The sequence below is a fragment of the Bemisia tabaci genome, chromosome 3 (genome assembly GCF_918797505.1).
Source record: "Bemisia tabaci chromosome 3, PGI_BMITA_v3".
Taxonomy (NCBI): Eukaryota; Metazoa; Arthropoda; class Insecta; order Hemiptera; family Aleyrodidae; genus Bemisia; species Bemisia tabaci.
Window position 1 is genome coordinate 52328927 of NC_092795.1, and position 23180 is coordinate 52352106.

The 23180-nt window shown below is 36.9% G+C and overlaps 3 protein-coding genes across 5 annotated transcripts; 1 reads left to right on the forward strand and 2 right to left on the reverse strand.

The window, feature by feature from the left end:
- Positions 1 to 833: 833 nt before the first annotated feature.
- LOC109036331 (OV-16 antigen) lies at positions 834 to 6920 on the reverse strand. The gene is made up of 6 exons (XM_019050497.2): positions 6460 to 6920; positions 5214 to 5469; positions 4653 to 4794; positions 4050 to 4187; positions 1453 to 1528; positions 834 to 1115 (listed from the first exon to the last, which is right to left on the reverse strand). The coding sequence occupies exons 2-6, from the start codon at positions 5397 to 5399 to the stop codon at positions 902 to 904; spliced, it is 756 nt and encodes a 251-aa protein (XP_018906042.2). The 5' UTR covers positions 5400 to 5469; positions 6460 to 6920; the 3' UTR covers positions 834 to 901.
- Positions 6921 to 7032: 112 nt separating this feature from the next.
- LOC109036332 (protein D3) lies at positions 7033 to 12990 on the forward strand. 2 transcript variants are annotated; one of them, XM_072298632.1, is made up of 6 exons: positions 7033 to 7190; positions 8039 to 8272; positions 9506 to 9635; positions 10724 to 10861; positions 11913 to 11991; positions 12505 to 12990. In XM_072298632.1, exons 2-6 carry the CDS (start codon positions 8069 to 8071, stop codon positions 12611 to 12613), a joined length of 660 nt encoding a protein of 219 aa, XP_072154733.1. In that variant the 5' UTR covers positions 7033 to 7190; positions 8039 to 8068; the 3' UTR covers positions 12614 to 12990. The 2 variants fall into 2 exon arrangements, with proteins under 2 accessions (XP_072154733.1, XP_072154734.1); XM_072298633.1 differs by lacking the exon at positions 7033 to 7190 and adding an exon at positions 7498 to 7653.
- A 742-nt stretch (positions 12991 to 13732) lies between these two features.
- Positions 13733 to 21582, reverse strand: LOC140224293 (protein D1-like). Of its 2 annotated transcripts, XM_072298630.1 has the most exons (6): positions 21260 to 21582; positions 18632 to 18764; positions 17361 to 17519; positions 16119 to 16224; positions 14767 to 14992; positions 13733 to 14361 (listed from the first exon to the last, which is right to left on the reverse strand). In XM_072298630.1, exons 1-5 carry the CDS (start codon positions 21440 to 21442, stop codon positions 14791 to 14793), a joined length of 783 nt encoding a protein of 260 aa, XP_072154731.1. In that variant the 5' UTR covers positions 21443 to 21582; the 3' UTR covers positions 13733 to 14361; positions 14767 to 14790. The 2 variants fall into 2 exon arrangements, with proteins under 2 accessions (XP_072154731.1, XP_072154732.1); XM_072298631.1 differs by lacking the exon at positions 17361 to 17519 and having other exon boundaries at positions 13733 to 14992; positions 21260 to 21581.
- Between the last annotated feature and the right edge of the window lie 1598 nt (positions 21583 to 23180).

Below are 23180 nucleotides of genomic sequence, written 5' to 3' on the forward strand. Positions count from 1 at the left end.
CCTTCTTCTTCTTCTTCTTCCTTTTTTCCTTTTTTCCCTTTTTTCTTTTTTTTCTTTTTCTTCTTTCTTTCTTTCTTTTCTTTTTTTCTTTCTTTTCTTTTTTTTCCTTTTTTTCTTTTCTTTTCTTTTTTTGGATAGTTTATTTTATTTAAGTACAATGTAACTACTACGAGAATATTTCTTGTATTTATCTACATGATTTAAATAAACTAAACTAATATCATTAGGACTGAGTTAAGCAGAAAGGAACCAACCCACATTTTGGAAAAAATTGAGTTATGAGTGGTTTTGAACTTAACCACTGCTCTACTATCTATCGCCAAAAATTCAAAGTTTTTGTTGGAGCAAATTATGCAGAAATTGAACTTGAAGTTTATCTTTTACATTGAGTCTTATGCAAGAGCCAAACTTTAAACCTCTTTTTCTCGGTTCGATCCCGATGTGGCTTGGTTCCTTTCTGTTTAACTCCGTCCATTAAATATTCCGAGTAACGTTAGATAATAAAATCAACAAGAATACCTATGAGTCAAATTTTAGTCTCGCTTATTTCTGTACGAGGATCGCAAGCCCCCTTTTTTTCGAAAAATGGGGGCTGATTTTATGGATTTTTTTTTTTTTCATTTCCACCTGTATATTTACATGTAAGGCATTTTTTTGGTGACTCTTCAGATAGAATGCTTTATTGACCCTCACCTGATGAGAACTAGTCGACATGATTCTAACTTGGGGGGCATACTCATGCAGGAGGAACATGCAATTTTAGGGGCCATAAGCTTATAAGAAACCCGCCCAACACGAGATATTGCAGCAATATTGCCAATATTGAAACAACATTGTCTTGTAAGTATTTCTTCGAATATATTTTAGAAATATTTTGACAATTCTTATCACAGTTTCGACATTATCCCACCCATTCTGTCAAATCGTCATATGGTTTCGCATTTTTCCTCAGTTCCTCGTTCTTCCTCTTCACTTCCTCGTCGTCGTATCGTAAGTGTGGGTTCTTAATCGTGTGATCATATTCACACTCGAAGTATGTGAGAGCGATCGGAGGTTCCAGTTGGTACTTCTTCTCAAATTCATTTATGCTGAAATCGACACGATCATCCTCATCTCTGAAAATGAGAAAATGGCGCAGGGGTCAAATACGGCTCGAAATTTTTACTCTAGAACTTCTGAACAGATATACATACCGGTGCAGCTAACCCACTTTGAAAGTGACTTTTCCATACTCATTTCAGTTTACCCTTTTTGCTGTTCATCGTCAGTGAGACGACAAACATCGACATTTGTACTCATTACATTTTTTTAAGTTTTTATCAACATAATTTCCTTGCGATCTCAGAATTCAATTTCTGAGTACATAAATCTGTCGGAAATTTCTGCTTGAATCGTCGTTTTTATAATGCCTTAGACCCAGAAAAAAAGGAAGAACTAATATAATATACTCACGTTCCGTTGCGATACGGTTCTTTGAATTCCAAGATTTTTGGCTGCCTCCAAATGAGCATGACGTATCTATGAGTCCCTGTAGATCAAAATTATATTTTTCAGGAAAAGTCCATTTATCGCGATGCTGCTAATAATGTTCGTACGTTATAAAGTCACCCTACGTTATATGATAATGACATATTGCATAAAATATGTTTTGCTTTTTTGCCTCTTTTGTTTGCTTCTTTTTGTAGAGTGTTTAGTGTTTTTTTTCAGTGTATGTAATGTGTTGTAATTTGTAACCACACATATGTACTTCAATGCCCTGATGATGGGTAGAAGTGACCGGAAAAGCTTCGGCACCATGTGAGTAATAAATATACCCATTTTTAAAGACATGTATAGCATCAAGGTTTCCTTTTATTCTTAACTTATTCATTTTTCGAAATGTCTGATATTTCTGCTGAGCTACTGTAACGTATCATACTGGCGGGGTAAGTTCTTTTTAAATATTCCACAAATTCAATTCCCGCCATTTGATTAGTGGGACGTCTCCATTACATTATTCAAAAAATAGGCCGGGGCATGATCGGGGGTGGGGGGTGGGGGATGGAGGGTTTCAGGACATTTTGTCAACGATTTTTTGTCCGCGCACCTTCTTTGTCCAGTAGTTTACGCCTAGACGTACAATAAGCAACGGTGACTTGGTCCAACTCCACTTTAGTCGGTATGTAAAATTATATTGACAATATTGAAATGATAAATTGAGAGAGAAGGAGGTGTTGTTATGGTCGCTCATTATCTAAATGAAATGTTATTACTTTCTCCTTTTGAATCATCTTTTTAAATTGTCATTGGTGAATATTTGGTTTTATTTCTATCCTTAAAATATTCGATGTACAATATATCTTACATATGTATAGGTACTTTTTTTTATTTTTTTAATTTTTTCTTCACGAAATTATTACTTCATTTTGAAAACATTTATATTTTTAAAACGTGACAAATATTTGTAAAACCTTTTCCAAGCGACATTAATCTCAATAAGCCGCAGTTGTGCCGACAGAAACTGCAAAAATGAATAAAAGAGGAAAAAAAACCTAGAAGCACGCAATCTTTAGTTTTAACCCATTTGTACATCGATCTTTTAGAGTCAAATACGTCAAATTTTGAGCGTTTGGTTGCGCGTACACCTCGCTGCAGCACAATAAAAGCACAAAATGTAAAAGAAAAAATTAAAGTGCTTTGGAAATCATTAAATTTGACACGGAACCACCAATATTTAAAAAAACACACACTATATTATTATTCTCCTTTGATAAATTGATACATATTTTTTTCCCATAAATTTAAATGAGAATAATCAATCCAGAGTGTGCAAACGTTTCAAAATCCTGAGTTAAAAAGCGCTGACTATGCGAGTATAAATATTAAAGCCTAAGAGAGTGGAGCGGCGTGCTGCCAGCGAGAGAGGCTCACTGGCGCCTACAAACCTAAGTGGATACTTCACGCACTGCACAGTGCTTGCAGTATCCACTTAGGTTTGTAGGCGCCAATGCGCGTTCGCGCTGGCCGCCCGCCCGCCGTGCGGCGGCGCCTGAAGCAACTATTTCACAACAGAGGTGTTGCACAGTATTATACGAAATTGAACGTATTAAGAATGACAGGCATCCTTTCAAAGTACAGATCCTTCCTCGCAAAATAAATGAAGATACTTATCGTACACTGGAAAAATCTAAGAGCCTTTTGTTGAGGCAAATATAGAGGTTTATCCGGTTCAGTATACAAGGTGGAAATCTTGAAAGTAATTAAGTCCTGTTACACCAAAGAGGTGTAGAGAGTTTTAGTGAATTTTGTCTCATGGAATTGACGCTCCCCCATTTTTACCAAAACTCTCAACTAAATATTATTCTCCGTTGGACCAAACAGACAAAACAAAAAAACAAGCAAACCCTCATTCTTTCAAGACATTTTACATTTTCATCCAAAAACGTCGTGATAATTGTCGTTTGTATTTAAATGTGGGCCAATTAACTTTGGGTCTCAACTAGCACGTGGACCAAAACTCCTGTGCCGAAAAAACGCGTGGACGTAAATTACTGGAAAAAACAGGTGCGCGGACAAAAAATCGTTGACGAAATGTCCTGTAACCGGATCGAGTGATCCCCTGACCGCCAATTTAGTTTTTTGATAAAGTTCAGCAATTTCATCTATCTCCTATTCTCAATCCTTAAGAATTAAATGTCCTCGCATTTTGTTGTGTTCCGGAAGAAGCCGAGACTAGTACTTGCGTGTATGTGTCTCAAAGCTCATATCTAATGTTGCACACTTACGGCTCTCTGCCGTAACACGGCGGCGTTGACATATTCCGCCGTGTTAAGCAAGAACGCCGTAAATCCATCAAGATATTCTCGCGTTTTTTGGAACTTAACAGTTAATACACATAAAATAAAAACTGTTTTACTCATGCACCTCAAATTATCAGGTCAATTTCATGAGTGTTTGCGAAGTATTTCTGTAAAAATACTGTCCCAAAGTACACAAGTTTTTTCGCTATAATATACATTGTTTCCAAACAATTTAAAGTACTGCGTTTTTGCGTTTTACGACAGACTCACCTGTGTCAGCACGGGCTCTCAGAGGAAAATATTCAAAAAATGTCTCTCCATTTTTCACGCCTGCTCCAGGTATGTTCCCGACTAACCAATGTATGTAACTCCGTAAGACTGGAGCTGCTCGCACAGGGGCATCAAAATCTGAAATCACAGAAATTACTTATCTTTATATAGTCCTCTCTTGGATCATGTCTCACCCGCCGGTAACACCAAGTGTCGTCAGATGAAGCGAGAAAATCAATAATATGACAGCTGTAAACAATAGGAATAACATAATCAGAAATAAGACATGGAACGAAAAAGTGATCTCACGGCGCCTCAGCGCAACTATTCCTGCTCAACGGATGCAACGGTTGCATTCGGAGAAAATGAAGGCACTTTGGCTTACCTCACGTTACTGTTATACCCAAAGTGCGGCATAGTATCTGTGCGCGGCGTGCCGCTTCTACATAATTATAATAATGTATAATAATGTATAATAATGGGATCTCTACTGATATGGTGAAACGTGAAACTAAAGAATTATGAATATTGGTTTGTTTTATCACATTTCAGTACGAAAATTTTCAAAATTCGCCTCGAGGGTAATTATGACAGGGATCTTACCAAATAGGCACAGAGTGTACATATCAGTTGCATTCGCTCCCCATGTAACATTATATGGTTCCTTAGCAACCGGTCCGTCTGGTCGTCCTACCATAAATTTGGCGCCCGGTAAAACTGAATGATTTTTATTGAGATACTCAAGCTGAAAAATACAGGGTAAAATATTTACCATAAAATTTTCTGCCATGATTTTTTTCTGTATTCGGTAGGAAAAACACCGGATGAACTTCAAATTAATGATGTGAATAAGACACAGTGGTTTGTTGACATTTACGATCTGTGTTGCAACTCATTTGAATGAAAATCAGGCGTATTGTGAGCAGTATTAATATATTGTTTTTTGTTTTTTTTTCTGCGGCTCTCTTGATTTTTAAATTTCCAAGACTTTGAGATCTTCGCACAGCTCATCTTCTAATTTTATTATCACCTATGTTATCTTGCATGCTTGGAGAAAAAGTTCCGCGATTGACATAAAATCATTTGGAGAAATTCCCTGATCCTTGCTTAATTTAATTTATTCTCGTAGCATTGTGATCAAATATTTGAAGAAAAAGTACTCACATAAACTATTCTAAACGGTGCTCGTGGCACAACCTCCGGAATGATGCCTTTCGCAGTTAACTCCTCTTCAAAATAATAATGCTCTGGTTTCGACAGGAGGACGCTATTGTATTTGATGAGACCTTTCGCTACTGAAACGAAAGTTACTACCAAGAGAGCAGCATGATTCAGAGAACATGGAGACATTTTTGGAATGTCTGCAATTAGACACTTGAATCAGTAGCATTCAGTCTTACAACGAAATTCGCTTTGGAATCTGAAACATGGAAAGGTTTTAAAAGTTGAGAACATTTTACGAGGACCGATTCATTAAAACGTATAGACTTAGACTTCGATTAACTTAGTAACGGCAAGGTGTGTAATACAGTTCAATTACAAGTTTTATCAAGACGAAGCCAGAAATCAAGAAGAGAGACCCTGAAGTCAAAAGAAACTTGAATCATTACTTATTTTGGATTAGCTGAAACTACGCCAGTGTGTATCTCGATTATGGTACTTTTCTCCACTTAATTTTGACAAGATAGCATTGTCAATTATTTTTGTAGGTCTATGTCTTGAGAGCATTCTTGTAAAATATTATCGGACAATCACACGAAATTGTGTATAATAAACACGACAAGTCATTCTTCAAAGAAATAAATGAAAATCCAATTGACGAATCTACGATACTCTAAATCAAGACTCGTGGCTCCTATAGTTTTAATAGTCGATATTCTATGTTCAGCAAATTCAATGGAATAGGGATTCCTAACTGGACTCCATTCTGCCGTTAGGAGCTACAATTTCTAGCCTAGTTTAGAAGCAACAAATTTTTATAGAGCAGCCCGAGACAATGGTAACAGTAGAAAAACAAGGGGGGGATTTTATTGTGTACTTTAGCCTCATATCCCGTTTTTCCCCCTTGTTTTTCTACTGTTAGAAGAACGTATGTATCATTAGTTTCCCTATGCACATAAGTGTTTTCACGGATAAGCCAGAAATTGTACTCCCTAATTGCATAACAAAATCAAATTTTCGTTAAAATTTTAGCCATACTTCCATTTCGCTTTTTTTCAATTTTCACGGAGAGAAAGTGGAGGGTTTTCTTCTTCTTTTTCTTTTTCTTAAATGAATCTAGATCCAACCATTAATTTATATGGCAGTGAGTAAAATATGTATGACAATCACAAAATGTTGATGAGATTACGATTTTTAAGATTTGAATCACTTGATATGAATTTGCGGGCAAATTTAAACTGTTACTTACCATTCACACGACTATTCTTAGCTTGACTATCTACTTGGTGCTCAGCTGTAATAATTATGACCATTTTTGCTATGAATTTTTGTAAATGACCAATCAGATTGGGAAATGACCATAATTATTAAACACTTTAACTTAGAAGGTATTAAAGTTAAACACACTAAGATGCAATAATAAACGTATGAGATTCACAATCATCGGAAATAATTGAGTTGAAATGTATTATCGATACTTCTGAACTTTGGAACATGGTTAATTACTCCAACCATGGAGCCCGTCTCGCATCACATCGATTCGCAAGCATGGCCCAATAGTACATTTGATACCAATGATAAAGCTGAAATATTATGAAGAGTGACAACAGCATCCTCTAAAAGTAATTTAAATATGACACCAATATAAACACAATCATATAGCTTTTCAGAGTGGTTTAAACAACCCTGTCCCTTTTCTGGACGGCAGCTGACTATTCAGGTACATTGCTCTTCTCATAAAAGGAAGCAATTATAATACAATCATTTGAGGTGAGATAAAACAAAATAATTAACTTCAGCGTAGAACGTAAGAAAGTTTGACATTTTTGAGAAATTTGGCATAACGGTGAATATTGGACTAAAAAAAAACAATTAAATTTCATGAGCGGAAGGATTCGATGATAAAACACAGATGCTGTATGACCCGACGCGATTGACATTTCATTTGTGACAATCTCTTACACGCAGCATTCCAAAAAAGTAAGTCCTCTTCTAAAATATCCATTTAGATGCTGCAGAGGGTATTTTTTTTTTTTTTTTTTTAAAAAAATATAGTTTACGTTTAAAAACCTAAAAATAAATCTTACTATCTAATTTATTCGTTTTTTCTCTCATTTCAATTCTTCATTTTCGTTCTATTCTAATTTTCTTCTTGTTCGAAAGTCATTCGCTTGGGCTTTGATCCCTCGTGACATTATAAAAACAAAATGTTCAAAAAAAAAAAAAAAAAAAAAAAAAAAAAAACAGTTATAGTCAAATTCATTCTATGAAATGTACACACTGTGAACAAACAGTAGTTGAACAGTTTTTCCATTTTGATGATTGATTGTGTATTTGATGGTTCTGCGATTGCTTTAAGATTATCGTAGCACCTTCTTGCTCCTCGTGCGTAAACAATACTAACATGGTTTTTTGCCTGCAACTACACAAAAGCAAATGATAGGTCAGATTATTTTACTTATATTTATCAAATGATCTCTACCCTTCTTCACATTTTAACTCAATTTTTGTGTCATGTGGGTTGTAAGTATAGTTTTATTTAGATACCGAATTATTATCCGCACAATAATTTCTCTGATGATTTTTGAAAATCTATAAAGATAAAGCAAATAACAAGCGTGAAGATGTCTAGCTGGTATTTATTTAAGAATATAGGAGCGGTTGGCCTCTCCAGATACCGATCTTTGAAACAAAGGAGATCAAGAGACTCTACTAAAAAAATTAAAATTTTCTCCACTCAACGTCGAAGCGCTGTGATATTCATTGAATTAAAGCCCACTCTCTTCATGAAGGACTACATTTTTATTTGTTTCTCTTTCATTTTGCAGGTGAAACCATAGATAGTAAACCAGTTAAAAATGGAAAAACTACTCGATCCTTTGCGTAGTTTTATGCTGTATAGGCATTTCTTAGGAGGAAGTTTAATGATTATAGTCTACCATCTCTCATTTAATTCTGCTCAAACATTAGAAGAAACTGTTGTATTGAAGGATTTAGAGGAAAAATTGGAGACGCAAAAATTTAAAGAAATCTTTGATAAGCCACTAGAAAATACAATTGAAGTAGGTAATTATACATTTTTTTTCGTAATTTATATTACTATTTGATTTAAAATAAAAAATAAAAGAACCTGACTACCTACTTGAATAAGTGAGGTTTACGAGAACCAAAAGGAGAAAAAGGTGAGGATGGTCGCCAAGAAATGCACTAGGTATACGGTGTGAAAATTAAAGAGTTTCGAATAATTGCATGTGTTTGAATCCGCCATAGATTAATATAGGTAGAGGATTATTTGCTTTGAGGTTGGAGGAGAATGACTGTATAACTTCTGATTCCTCTCCGCTAATAACGGTGACGATGGAATTCTTGCATAATCAGCTCTGCCGTATGAAACATAAGAATTGCAAGTTTAGAAATACCAATGAATAGAATAAATTCAGAGTGTATGATGGTAATTTATTCTTCAAAAATGAAGGGCTCGAAGTGTCCTTCGAGCCCTTCATTTGTGCATCATACTGCACTTATGCGCCTTGTCCTCCAAGCCCCTTAAATGTGCACATACGTTTTTACTTAAGTGTTGATAAGATCCATCATGATTAATGGACTTTCATCATAGAAACTTACATAATACTTACATTAGTCGCTCACCACAGAGCATATCCTATACGCTTTTCAATGCATGGAAATCCTAACATTCACTATCGTTGCCTTTCGGAATTTTACATTAAATTTTTGTAAAATTCATGTTCTTTATTTACACGTTCTTGTTCGTTATCACATTACTCTCCCAACCAATAGAATAAAAAATTTACTTGGACTTTCAAATTTTTCTCGTTCACTCTCTATTTGGGCAGTGGCAAGAAATTTTTGGAGGGTTGTATTATAATTTTATTCATCTAAAATTCCGTGAGAAAACCCAAAAATTTCACTATTGGTTGAAAAAATCGTCTTTAAGGGAGAAAATAGCTACCAAAATCCGAATGAATCAAAAGCCGACAGTCGAGTTGACGCATCAAGGCGATGTCGGAATCTGAGATCAGCCAATCAGCAAACGCAGTTTCTCTTGCCCGGCTATGTTATCACAAGAGAACCGGGAAAATGTGTTTCCATTTTTGAGCAAAAAAAAAAAAAAAAAAAAATTAAATGAAAATGCAATGATACAACTCAAGTAAGCTTCTTTGGCTTTCACCCCTTCAACATGAGGACTGGTTTAAGAGAGTGTGTGAAATCGATCATGCAACCATTCAAGCACATGTCAGCCGGTAATTTAATAGGAATCTTTGGTAATGTTTCAGCTCCAATGGGACCATGGGAAATATATAGTCAAGGCGGGGGATAAGGTAGACATAGAAAAAGTGTACGAGAAGCCAACAAGTGTCATTTGGGATGCAGACCTAGATTATTACTACACACTCGTGCTTTATGGTAACTAGTTTTCTGTTTAATGTTTTTATTTGTTCACGCCTCTGCCCCGTTTTCATGTATTAAAAGTTCTTAGTCACAAAATAGAATGAAAATGTGAGATGCATATTCAATTAACATCACTAAAAACACAAGGATTAATCATGATAGGTGACGCAAGTGAATACCTAAAGGTCCAGTTACACGATCAAATTGAGCCATCAAACTGAAGATCTGATTGGTGGAAAAAGACCTGAGGTGAGGATGCAACTAATGAGAGGCCCAATTTAATGGCTCAATTTGATCGTGTAACTGGACCTAAAAATAGACGATAGGGAACGGAGTAACACATTGTGTGAATAAAAAAATAAATGCTGAAAGGAGACTTACTTCTTTGACATGTCTTTCTGCGTCAGTACAACTTTAATCGCAACTTTACTTTTAATGATGTCACAGTTCACACAGCAAATATTTCGATGGTTTAATTTCTTAAAAAAAGACGGAAGTTAAAGATCTCCGCGCTCCCTTAAATATTTCAGTTTCAGTCAAAACCTTCATGAGACCTGATCTGTGAAAATGGACCTCGTCTCCCAGGAGAGGATCTTCCTTAACGTTTTGCAAACGCATGGTGGAAGAATACAGTTTTGTGCTTTTAGGCGCAAATTGAATCCTAAAATTTCAAAAACTGAAAGAGGTATTAATCCTGAAGCTCTCAGACAAAAGCTGCTAGGTTGTTAGAAAACGTGGTGAAGTGTTTGCAAATAGTTAAAGAAAACTTTTTCCTGAAGACAGGGGTCCTTTTCATGGATCTAGCCTCTTGTGCAATGCGCGCGATTACGCAAATGCAACTTTCGTGCATAATCAAACACACTTGTCAAATGAAGCTTACGCAAAAACATTTCCCTTTTTTAGTATACATTTTCCGCCAATGAACTTTGAATGTTTGTGCCGGTGCACTACGGCCAAAGCCCCATAGCAGAACGGAAAATAAAAAAAAAGGCATTGAACTTTATCGCCATTCCTTAAAATTGACTTTGTAACCGATGGCCTTAGATGAAGTAACACTCAAACTACACGTGTATCTATAAGACACGACTCTTCTTCAATTTCAGACTACGATGCTCCATTGAGAGTTCATCCACACTTGCGTAGCTTTGTTCATTGGATGATCGGGAATATTCCAGAAAAAAGCTTGACAGCAGGAACGACTTTTTACGATTATTACGGTCTCAAACTTTTTGAAAAAGGAGGTACGTGATTTTACAGCAAATATAAAAAAAATCTGTCTGCAATTGGCTTTTTGAGTCCTTAGTTATTTAAGAATAAGTTTTTTATTTTCTCACTTTTTTTCATCACTTTAAATGAGAATAATCCATGCAGAGTGTGCAAACATTTCACAGTCAGGAATTAAAACACACTTACTCCGCGAGTTCAAATATTAAAGCTTAACACAGAGCGGAGCGGAGCGGTGCGGCGCGGCGTACTTCAAGAGCAAAACGGCCACTGGCGCCTACAAACCTACGAGGATACTTCACACATTGCGCAATACTGGCCGGCCGACCGCCGCGCGCCGCGCCGGGCCGGCGCCGTACCGCAGCGTGTCACGGCCCCTCAAGCAACTATTTTACAACAGTGATATTGCACAGTATCAAGCGAAATTGAAGGCGCTGCAACACATAAAGAATGACAGGCATCCTTTAAGAGTACGAAACTTAGCATATGTATTTCTAGTGAGTACCAAATGCCTGCTACAGGTAGAAAGACTAGAGATTGGCTGATGCTGTTCTCCACTAATTCTGGGCCTCATATGGTTTTGCATCCCATCAGGAGTAAAATTTCGGTCACACGGAAAAAAATGAAATTGCTGATTTAATAATTTTTTAGTTAAAAAAGTGCGTGACATCTCTCAATGTAGATTTTACAATAAATAAAAAAAAAAAAAAAAAAAAAAAAATAAATGCTAATTCAACCACGGGATGGTTAAATTAGCTGTCCACTGTTGTGAAATATACATTTGAAACACGTCGAACATATTCTTTTAACAATTTAGTTATTAAATCAGCAATCAATTTTTCTCTGCGATAAAACGAAGGTAGGCGGTGAAACGAAGGTCTCCATAGTTTCTTATGAGACTCTTCTGTTATGTGATAAACCCTATAAACCCGTTTTTTTCCCGTGAGGAATCAATATTTCAATCGCAAATTCCTCACACATGCGAAAGCTCCATTCATAACCGCTACTCCTCTTTTTCATGAAAGTTGTCAACATTTTATAAGGTGTCTTTATTTTGTTTTGATGCAGACGTTCATCGGTACGTTATGGTGATTTACAGGCAGAACGGAAAAATTACTCGTTGGGCGGAGCCATTTGTTAATAACAAGTAAGTAGTTTTTTTTGACACTTATTTTGTTCGGGCGGTAGCATTTAGCTAATAATTGGACCACATCGTACGATTAGGAACTAAAATTTCTGGCTCATCCGTAAAAAAACGTATATGCATAGGATAACTAATGGCACATACGTTATTTCTAAACTAAGCCAGGAACTGTAGTCCAATTTGCAAAATGTGGTCCAATTGATAATCCGATAGTAGGTATCGTGAAAGGAGAGTCCGCACCGTTACGCCAAGTTTACGCCCTTTTAGGGAGCGACGTTAGAGCGGGATCTTACATCTAGCATCCAAAGTGAATAAAAAAATCAAAATGGTGGATCTCTTGCCTCATTCCGAAAGTAACTAAATTAGGATTTAAAAAAGGATTCTAAAAAAGGATCAATTAAAAAATTAACTGTATGGAATGTTTGCCAATGAGCGCGTGATGTAGCGCCCTTTGCGAAGCACAAGTAAACCGCTCGTAATATTGTGGAATTCATCGTACTCATCTTTTTTTTACAGGACTGACGCGATGCGTGCATATTATAATCAATCAGAATTTCAAGAAAAGTATAGCCTTGGGGTTCCCTACGCGTTCACCTTTTTTACATCTGAAGTAAACAAATCTTGAGTGGCTTCAATTCGTTTGGCAAAAGTCATCGTAAGTTGATAAATGTCAAAATTTCATACCATTAAAATGACTTTATGGTAATTAAATATTCTGTTTCTGAGTAAAATATCAGTTTGTAGTCATGATATGACGCTAAGTTTCGGCTGAGATCAATTTATTTTCGTTGCAATTAATAATCATTTAGTTAAAAAAATAAACTTTTCGATTGCAGTAACCAACTATTTAGAATTACAACCAGACGGTTCAACAGGGAAATAGCGTGTTGCTGTATAGCTAGTTAATTTTTTTGGCATCTGCTTCACAAATCTTAAGTTTTGTTTTTATCATATTAGATGAAATTAAAATAAATGCATTTTTATGTGAAGTTCTCCCAAGCAGCGAGACTTTTTTTTTATTTTTTTATTTATTCATCAGTGCAAATAATGATTTTCTCTTAAATCTTTTAAGCTCAAAATAACTCTAAGAGTCGAGTAAGCGGATGCTGTCTTAGACTAGCAAATTGACTGCATTTTGCAATTTGGAACTATAAATTCTGGCTCTTCTGGAACAACACTTATGTGCATAGGGAAACTAATGGCACATACATTGTTTTTAAACCGGGCTAGAATTTATAGTTCCATACTTCCAAATTGCAAAAGGCAGTCCAAATGTTCTCTATCGAAGACTACAAATCTTTTTTCAGTGGAGTATCCCATAAAGACACACGGCTGAAGAAGAGAACATTAGCAAGGTTGATATTTTATGTGAGGACTCCAATGTGTTAGGCTGTGAGTCTCAGTCCATTGTGACGACAACCATGTTAATGTATGAAATGACAAAGTAACCGAACTCTTCAGTAAGAGATATCATAATAAAAGAAAATCTGTGATGCTTGGCTTCTAAAATAAGTCAATAGTCCATTCTGTGAAGTTGATATAAATAAATATCTTAGAATAAGTTTTAACTTCAAAACTCACAACTTGATTGAATAAAGTTAGAATAAAGAGAATATTTGGAAACTGAAGATAATCAAAATACAAATGCTGCCCCACAATGACCCGGACTGGTGCTATAACTCAAAAAGTAATTAACGGATTGAGCTGATCTTGGACTCATTTGCAAGATAAAGTCAAAAAGAGGTGATTGCGCTAGAGATGATTTTATTTGGCTAAAAATTGACAAAGTTATGATACTTTGAAAATATGTTGTAAGATAATACCCTACCGGTTTTTTAAATAAAAATTAATTTTCGACAAATTCAAAGTTTAATCTTCATTTTCGCTTTCCTCTGGATCTTCAAAATTGTTGATCTGCTTATTGTTTTCGTTGCTCTCTGGATCTTCTAGCATTTGCCTTCAAATCGAATATATTTTTCCATCCGCTCCTACCATTTTGTCAAGATCGTCCTTTGAAAATCTCCTTTGGAGGTGCGTTCGAAAAATGCTTGGACTTCGTTCTTGATTGCGTCCTTTGATTCAAATTGCCTGCCGCGGAGAGCTCTTTTCGTTTGCGGGAACAACAAAAAGTCGTATGGAGCAAGATCGGGGCTGTATGGTGGTGCCTGAGGGTCTCAACTCCATTCTCTAACATAAAATTGCTGGTAGCGTTCCAGGTGTGAGGACGCGCGTTGTCCTGATGGAACATCCAGGTTGCTTTCAATTGTGGACGTTTTCATGAGACGTGCTTGCGGAAATCCGTCAGAACTTTGCAATAATAATCGCTGTCCACCGTGGTTTAATTGGTTACAAAGTGCTCATAAACCATGCCATCTGAATGAAAAAAAGCAATTAGCATTTGTTGTCAAGTTGTTTTTCATAAGGGAAGATCAAGTTGAAACAAACGGTAGGGTATTTTCTTACGATCTGTTTTTAAAAAATCGTAACTTGGTTACAATTCAAATAAGACGATCTTTAGCGCAAGTGCTTTCATTTGACTCTATTTTTCGAATGAGCTCAAGATCAGTTCAACCAGTTGCTTAGTTTTCGAGTCAAAACACCAGTCCGGGTCATTGTGGGACAGCCTTTGTATGAACTGCATTATTTCGCCCCATTCAAACTGACCTAGTTGCTTGTCATGTTGATTGAATATCTATGATGTATCAAAATCAAAAGCTATTGAACGGTTAGTCTTGATTATTAAAAATAAAGAATTATCATTTCCTATTATTGACTGACTTATTCTCGTGAGGCAGTATTCGCTCAATTGAGATCTGGATCCCACGTTTCGTCCCTCCAAAAATCATAATTATGCTGGACGTCGTAGTCAGTAGGCTTGATATATCCGTAAGTCGTGTTCACTCTTCCGTAGAAGAAATTTCCTGCCCATGGTCTGCTGAAATTATATTTTGCCATAAATTTTCGAGTGGAAAAGTGCGCTCGACGTAGCCGTTGATCAATGATACTGAAAACACGTGAGAAGAAAATGATAGGTGATTATCGTCGTCTAGGCAAAACAAAAAATGTCACCAGTTACTTATATTGGAAAATACATCATTTTTGTGAATTACTCTTCCATACTAGAATTGCATTTATTCTCGGATACAATGTATTTTTGAAAAACTTGTCGAGAAAGAAAGCTTGGTTACTCTGCAAATCTTGGTTGGCTTTATGCAATTCTTGTATTGTAATTCTTCAGTTTTTTTTTTTTCAAATATGGGACACGACTGACCACGAGGAACATTTGAAGTGAGTAGTAGCATTTGGATGCGACTATCCGCAATATGAGCGAGACACACTCTTTGTATACTGTCTACTTATTAATTTCCAAAAATAGCAAATAATGAAGCGATCTCCATATTTACAGATAAGGCGTTGGCGATATGTAACGCTTGGATGCAACTAATCGTGTACATTGAATGTCCAAATTGCATATACATATTTATGAATGCGCTCGGGTTGTCTCTCACTCGCAGTCTTGTAAGGCCTGCAATGCGATAATAATACGAACAGCATTTCCATAACCCTGCATGTAGATTTAGACTATCAAGAATATTTTTTTCTATGAATTTTAATTTTTTTACACCATGAACTATTTATATCTTCGACAATTCGAAATCACAACGAATTTTTTCTCCTGAGAATATGTTTGACCGAGCATTCTAAACTCAAAATATATTCAACCAATGTTTCAAGTTTGCTTGTGACTTCCTGCGTCATTCGTGACTTTTCGTTGTCTTATCGTAGTACGGGAATTGTTTCAAAATGACTCGGCCAATGTTTTCTCTATGAAACCTCATTCTACTCGTAGGAGGATCTAACACGATACTTTTTAGTGACATGTTTTTGATTCGGAGAACAATATGGTCAAAGTTGAAAAATTAGTTGCCTCTTGCCTTGAACGAAATATGAGTAGATGATGTGATTGTGAGGCTCGTAACTAATTGTTGACCATTTTTTTGGAAATCTATACATTATTGACACTCGAAATAAACTGTGAGTCAATTTTCTAACAGCGTTCATTGGTTTATATATGCACTGAACATTATAACTGTCACCATTTGTCATTAAAAATTCAAAAATTGACTTACTCAGAATCTCTAAAGACGTCATACTTCTCTCCCGTATACTGCTCGTCAAAAGGTATCCTTTTACCGTCCGGATGTCTAAATACGAGAAACACATAACGCTTCCTTGCTAAAAACAGAGTTCACTGACATTAAGTTGAAAGGCAAGAGTGTTCTATGAACACTGAGCTTCACATTTTCAATCAAATAATTCTGGTAGAACTAGATGAGTCATTAAACCTTCCTTAATTGCGGTTAAATTTAAGATTATTTAATTTTGTTTAGCCGGTACTGGTCTGAACACTGATCATGTAAGATTAATTGGGCGAACAGACCAATCCTTCTAATTCTTTTTTATGTGCCATCCTTAATCCAACATCGAGGTAGTAATTTCTCACGGTGGACAATATTGAAAGAACACAACTCCTAGCTTTCTAGCCCCGCATAGAACTTTAAATTTAGTTAAATAAAACTCTGAAGAAGTAGGTTTTTCTGAACCTACCTCTTGTATGGGCTTCTACATTTTTCTTAATAATTATATTTTAACATTCCCGGTCCCTTGAAGTCGATATTTTGGAAACCCCAGAAGAAAAGAGCCCGGATTTGAATTGCGGGCCGAGTAGCACCCCCTATTTTCCGAATCGTCTCTGATTGATTGATTCGTCTGGTGCCCACTTTCTTGCGCCCTTATGGAAAATAACACGGAGTTCATTTTCCATGAAAAATATCTCGAAACAAGGAAACAAGGAAAATCTATACGAGATTAATCAGAAGGAATAATTTATAGAGATTTCAGAAATCGATTCTCCAGATTTTTCTGTAGAGATTGATGGCAATTCATGACAATTTTTTCTCAAACACACCGAACAGTGGAATTTTGTTTTTTCATGACACCAAGAGTCATATTTCAAGCTGAAAAAACAAAATTCCAAGGCGAACCGTATTATAACTATCAATCTCTTCAAAAAACATGGAGAATTTATTGCTGAAATCCCCGACGTATACATTTTGCCTTGTTTCCGACATATTTTGATGGAAAACGAACACCGTGTTATTTCTCATAAAGGCTCCAGAAAGTGGGCACCATGCGAATCAGCCCATCAGAGACGACTCGTAAAAGTAGGGGGTGCCATTCGGCCCGCAATTCAAATTTGGTCTCTTGTTTTCTCTTTGATTTACATACAGCTGTCGAATTTTTGACCATTTTTTTGTGTGGAAAATTGTGGAATATCCTTTGAATTTGGAATAGTAGGTAACAATACTTACAATTTGCCTGCCCGAGTTCCCATATCATACCAAGGTACTGAGTGAGCTCCTCACCCCTCTGCCAGTGCACTTCGGGGATATTTACGACCATCCAATGTTGCCATTCTTTTTGGAATGGATGTTCTGCCGTGGGTGCATCGGGTCTAAACAAAGAAGGAACTGCTCGTCATATTGAGTCTAGCTGTGACCATCAACAATTTTAATCTGGTTTAACGATTCTCCCGGTATCCACTTTGTTCAAATCCACTTGCAATTTTATTATGAATAACTAACGGAGATTATATCTAGCCAAACCCACGATTATAGTTTCTACGATATATATTATTAATCAAATTACGTGGGATTTGGGACACAACATTTTGAAAATGAAACCGTCAAACATTCTTCATCGACATATATAACTTTACGCATATCTCATCATGTTTTGATCATAGTCCTTGAGCTATTTTTCCCCCGCCCATTTATCAATAATATTGTCTGATAATTTTGTCGAGAAGTGATACGTGATAACCATTTTAAAATTATGAAATACAAGCAAAAATGTTGAAACACTGTAATCGAGATTCTTGGATTAGTTTCACCGCCACACAGTGCGGCCCTCTGTGGACAAAAATAAAAAAAAATTCACAACTTGACATCTGAATTTTTTTTCTAGAGTTTGTCATCTTAAAGATATTTTTGACTTACAATGATGGTTAATTTCCAAGTTTTTTGCTCAAAATTACTTCAAATTTGGGTGGGAAGTGGGAGGGAAATAAGCCGAGAATCACTGGTCCATAAAAGATACACGGGAGAAAGACGTCAACTTAAAATGAAGATTTCTCGCTTGAAACGCAAAATGCTCTGGGTGGTTGATATTTTCTTTATCCTCAGATATTCAACTTCAATTCTATCAAAAAGATCTTGTGACTTTTTGCGACTACCGGAGATATTGAAGTTAAAGTTTGGGTGTTTTACGTTGCTTTCACATCGTTAACGTAACTCTGATTCGAGGTTGCCAACTTCAAATGAACTTTTCTCGAAAAATACACCAAAAATCCTGAGATGTAAAATTTTCTTATTCCTCGAGTGTTTTACTTTGATAGTGCCAAAGGGTTTCCTATGTCGGTGCTATTATCTTCATTATTTAAAGTTAATTGTCTTTTACCGATTTTTGTCCGCATCGTCCATAAGGATGCCGACTGTGCGCCGATTTGTGTGTTCGTGATTATGTCAAAGTAATCAATACAAAAAGTAAATAAAGTAAAATAAGAAAAAAGAAAATCTGTTACCTGTCATTATCATCGTGTAGTAATCATTGTTCTCATACGGCCAGTAAAGGAACAATGGCTTCTTCTTCATTTGAAAATAGTGAATATCATTACCATAGTCCACATCCACGGTCGGCCGTCTACGGTAGTCAATCTAACAAACCAATAAGTGAAGGATATTTTTCGATAATTTCAATAATGATGCGCCGATAATTGCACCAAATAGAAAGGAACCAAGCCACATCAGCTATTGCCAAATTTAATTGGCTATATTTAATTTTTTACATGAAAACAGTTGTGCGGATTTTCATGCAAATTTCAGTGAATTTTCTCCACAGTACGAAGCGAATTTCTTAACATTTTCAAAAGGATCCGCACAAAAGTTTTCTCGTAAAAAATTAAATTGTCCAGTTAAAATTGGCAATAGTGATGTGGCTTGGTTCCTTTCTGTTAAACGCGATCCAACTGTTATTATACTAAATGATTCAGTGGCGAGGCGTGAATGATCGATTATTGATATCTCCTCATTTGAAGCTACGATATAGAATTGATTATAAAAGTGTTCGTTGCGAACACCCTGTTTATCGATCCTTTTTCGTAGGTTAAAGTGGCATACCAATCGATTTATCGCAAAGTACGCCACACTACTGGATGCCGGAATAGTGGAACTACAATAATTGGCATATATGAGTGGTGGAATGGTGGAGTAGGATTGAAACAAGCACAAACAAAAGTTCAAACTCCACCTTTGAAATTTTCAAAATGTTAAACATTTTCGATGTTGGTCATCAATTTAATCATTATAAGTTGGGGGATCAGAGGGATGGTAGACGATCGGTTGCCTAGGCAGGTTTTCGATTGGGTTCCTCCCGGAAGGCGACGGCGTGGACGTCTGTGAAACGTTGGCGACAAGGAGTGGAGGAGGATCAGTAGGTGCCAATGGGCCTGTTGCAAACTTTTGCTAGAGCAAAATAAGAGATGTTGCTTATAGATAATACCTCAAAAATCACGATGAGCGCATCGGTAAACTCTGAAATGCACTCCTAACTTCGCAATCTGCGCAAGGAATTTGCGTTTTCTTAAGCTTCCCGCTTTAGGATACTCCAGCACAGGTTAACATTTCGTTAAAGGGGTCGCTCCATCCAATTCCTGCTCAACGGCCGACGCTTCTGCTTGCAAGTTGCATGAGAAGAGCATGAGATCAATCAAGACAGATATCTATTAACGCGGGAATTTGAACTTAAACACACGATTGTTATCAGGTGGTTAGAATCATTGTCCCTTCACCTGTGGTTTGGCAGATTGGCGTCTGCTATGTTGAATATTGCGTCGTATCCTTGTGAGCAGGGGCTGGATATAATGACTGCTCTAACGAAATGTTCCCTTGTGCCGTGGTATCGTTTTTGAAGCGGGAAGCTCGAAAAAAACGCAAGTTTCTTCTTATGCAAATTGTGAAGTATGGAGTGCATTTCAGACTTTGCCGATACACTCATCGTGATTTTTGAGACACTTTCTATGAGAAACAACTCTTGTTTTTGCTCTAGCAAAAGTTTGCAACAGGCCCATTGCCAGGGCCGGATTTACCTACTTACCGCCCATGGGCCGCTAGTATTTTGCCGCCCCTTTCTCATTCGTTTTGAAACATCAATGAAAACCATCAAATGAACGTGCCAGCGGGGGAGGGGTGCATAAGACGCGTTTACTGGTGTTGAGCACATTTTTTGGGAAAGCCCTGTCAACGCTACTAGCAAAAGTTCACGGAACTTTGCGTTAAGTTAAGTTTCGTAAACCTATCTCTGTGTGGACAAGGCCTTCCGTTCATAAGAAATGAACGAAAAAATTATGAAAGAACAAACATAACTGTGGATTAATGATTTTAACTTCCGCGCCGCGCCTCGCAGACCGCAGTGTGTTTGACGCAATGCGTGAAGTATTCACGAAGTCTTGTAGGCGCTATCCGTTTCACGCTGTCAGCAATGACCGCATTGTGTTTGATGCAATGCGTGAAGTATTCGTGCAGTCTTGTAAGCGCTAATATGTGTTACATGTCGATCGCCGCGCCGAGGGCTTCTCTTTTTCATCTCGAGTCCTCATCATATCTCTCTACGTAAGTCGCGCCGTTCCAGACCAAATTGCGTGTTTGGTTTCTCTCTTAACTCGACTAATTAAAGGTTAAAGGTGCTGTCTCTTGGATCACTGAATGACGACAAAAGTAGAAATTACTATACTCTCAGAAAATTAGAGATTTTGTCGCCTTTTCTCGTTTGTAATTTTTTTTTCTAAATCCGAAATTTTTTTATACCTACGTTTAAAAAAATTGCAAAATTTGCCGTCCCCTATAGATTTGCCGCCATGGGCCGCGGCCCATGTGGCCACCCCCTTAATCCTGCCCTGCCCATTGCCCGATGATCTCTGGGAGGATAGGGGGCAATGGCGATTGGGCGTCGCAGAGCGCGAGGCTGCGCTGTGAAAGCGACTTTATGTAGGTAAGTTGGGGAAAATGGAGCCGTATTTTGTGCTTTCTAAAGATAAGAAATGGACGCAAGCAACGGTGATTAATATAACAAATATTTTCGTAGTTCTTCGAAAGATATATGTGATTAATTTTTAATAAACTATTACAACGTTTAACTATTATTCCCGTCTTACCCTCATCAGATGGTCCGGCGCCAACGAAACAACATCAGGAACAACCTTGTGTCTTAAGAAAACTTCCTCTATGTCTTTCGTTGTCCTTGGGTACTGAGGATTGAACGCAAAAATAATACTGACTTTCAGAGCTATGATACAGAGTCTCGGGGATAACTTATCGGCACTATCAAAACAAACCATTTTTACAAAATGTTCAAAACACCGATCATGAAAAAGCGTTCAAAATTCATCATGCAGTAAGAGCTCCTCGAGCATTGCAATAGTTGCTAGCACGAATGAAGGAAAGACGACTGTGCGAAAAATCAAAATATTCGTGATTATGAAGTAATGCCATTAACTGAACGCTTATCAGAATTTTAAACAGCTGTAATTTACAGATCTAGAATGTGATATGCAATATAATCTATGGAAAAAAGACTACTTTTTGAGTGCCACGGAATAATTAAAATAACACCTTGATATGTAAATAAACCTTGAAACTTGATGCTATCTAAGTTCAACGTCTCAAAAAAATACTTTCAGGGTCGAACCACTTTCATTTTCAAGACCAGGGCCGGATTAAGGGGGTAGCCACATGGGCCGTGGCCCATGGCGGCAAATTTAGGGAGCGGAAAATTTTGCAATTTTTTTTTTATGTATGTATAAAAAAAATCGGATTCAGAAAAAAAAATTATCAACGAGAAAAGGGGACAAAATCTCTTTTTCCTGAGAGAATAGGAATTTCGATTTTTTTTTTTCGTTTTTCGGTGATACAAGAGACAGCATCTTTAATTAGTCGAGTTAAGAGATGAACTAAACACGCAATTTGGCCTGGAGCTTAGCGCAGAAAGGAATGATGACGAGGACTTGAAATGAAAAGGACAAGCCCTCGGCGCGGCGCGGCGGTCGGTCGGCATGTAACACATATTAGCGCCTACAAAACTGCGTGAATACTTCACCCATTGCGTCAAACACTGTGCGGTCAGAAGCGGTTGGCGTGAAACGCATAGCGCCTACAAGACTGCAGGAATACTTCACGCATTGCGCCAAACGCAGTGCGATCAGCGCGGCGCAGGCGCAGCGGCGGCGGAAGTTAAAATTATTCAACCTTATTTATGTTTGTTCTTAAGTAACACAGAATTCAATTTTACACTGAGTTTTGACTCACTAACGACACTTTTCAGTAACTACTTAAAATTATAGTGGATCTTAGGGGCTCTTAAACTTTATTCTAATAATTTTAGCCCGCTTACAGTAATTTTCTGTTTTCTTTTTAATTTACAATCGAGTATTAACCAACCGGAGTTATTAGATTTCTTCCTAATGTTTCTGATTACTTATCCAGACACTGACGTAAGTTTCGTTGCATCAGATTATTGAACTTATCAGCAGAATACATCAAACATTAATGTTGTGCTCCAGGGCCGTCCATGTAGTCCGTCAAGCTAGTGAAGTTCAGAGGTCTGAACCCACCTTTATTCATCGCTGGACAACTAGTCAACCGAACTCAAATCCTAACTTCGCAATGACTCACAGAATGCTTGACTTACTACTTTAACATTTATAATAATTTTCACTGATTTTTCAATCAAAATCAGTTTAATAATTCGAAAAATCGGCACTGTCTAAAGAGTTTAATGTTACATCCCACAGTGTCACAAACTTCTCCTCTTCGTAACGCTCTATCTATTAAGTCGATACAAAGAGCTTTTTATTTCGCCTCTTAGAGAGAATCAAGTTTTAAACGGACTTCGCTCCATTTTAAGATCGAAACCGCATATGTATCCAAATCACACATTTCAATCACTTTACGGTTTAATTACGACCTCGCATACCTGTAATATTAGATGTAACATACGTAGAAACATTTTCAGCAGAAAAACAGCAGAACTTCGAACGAAAAAAAATCTTTTAAAGGAAAAGCGAACAAAATATGCAA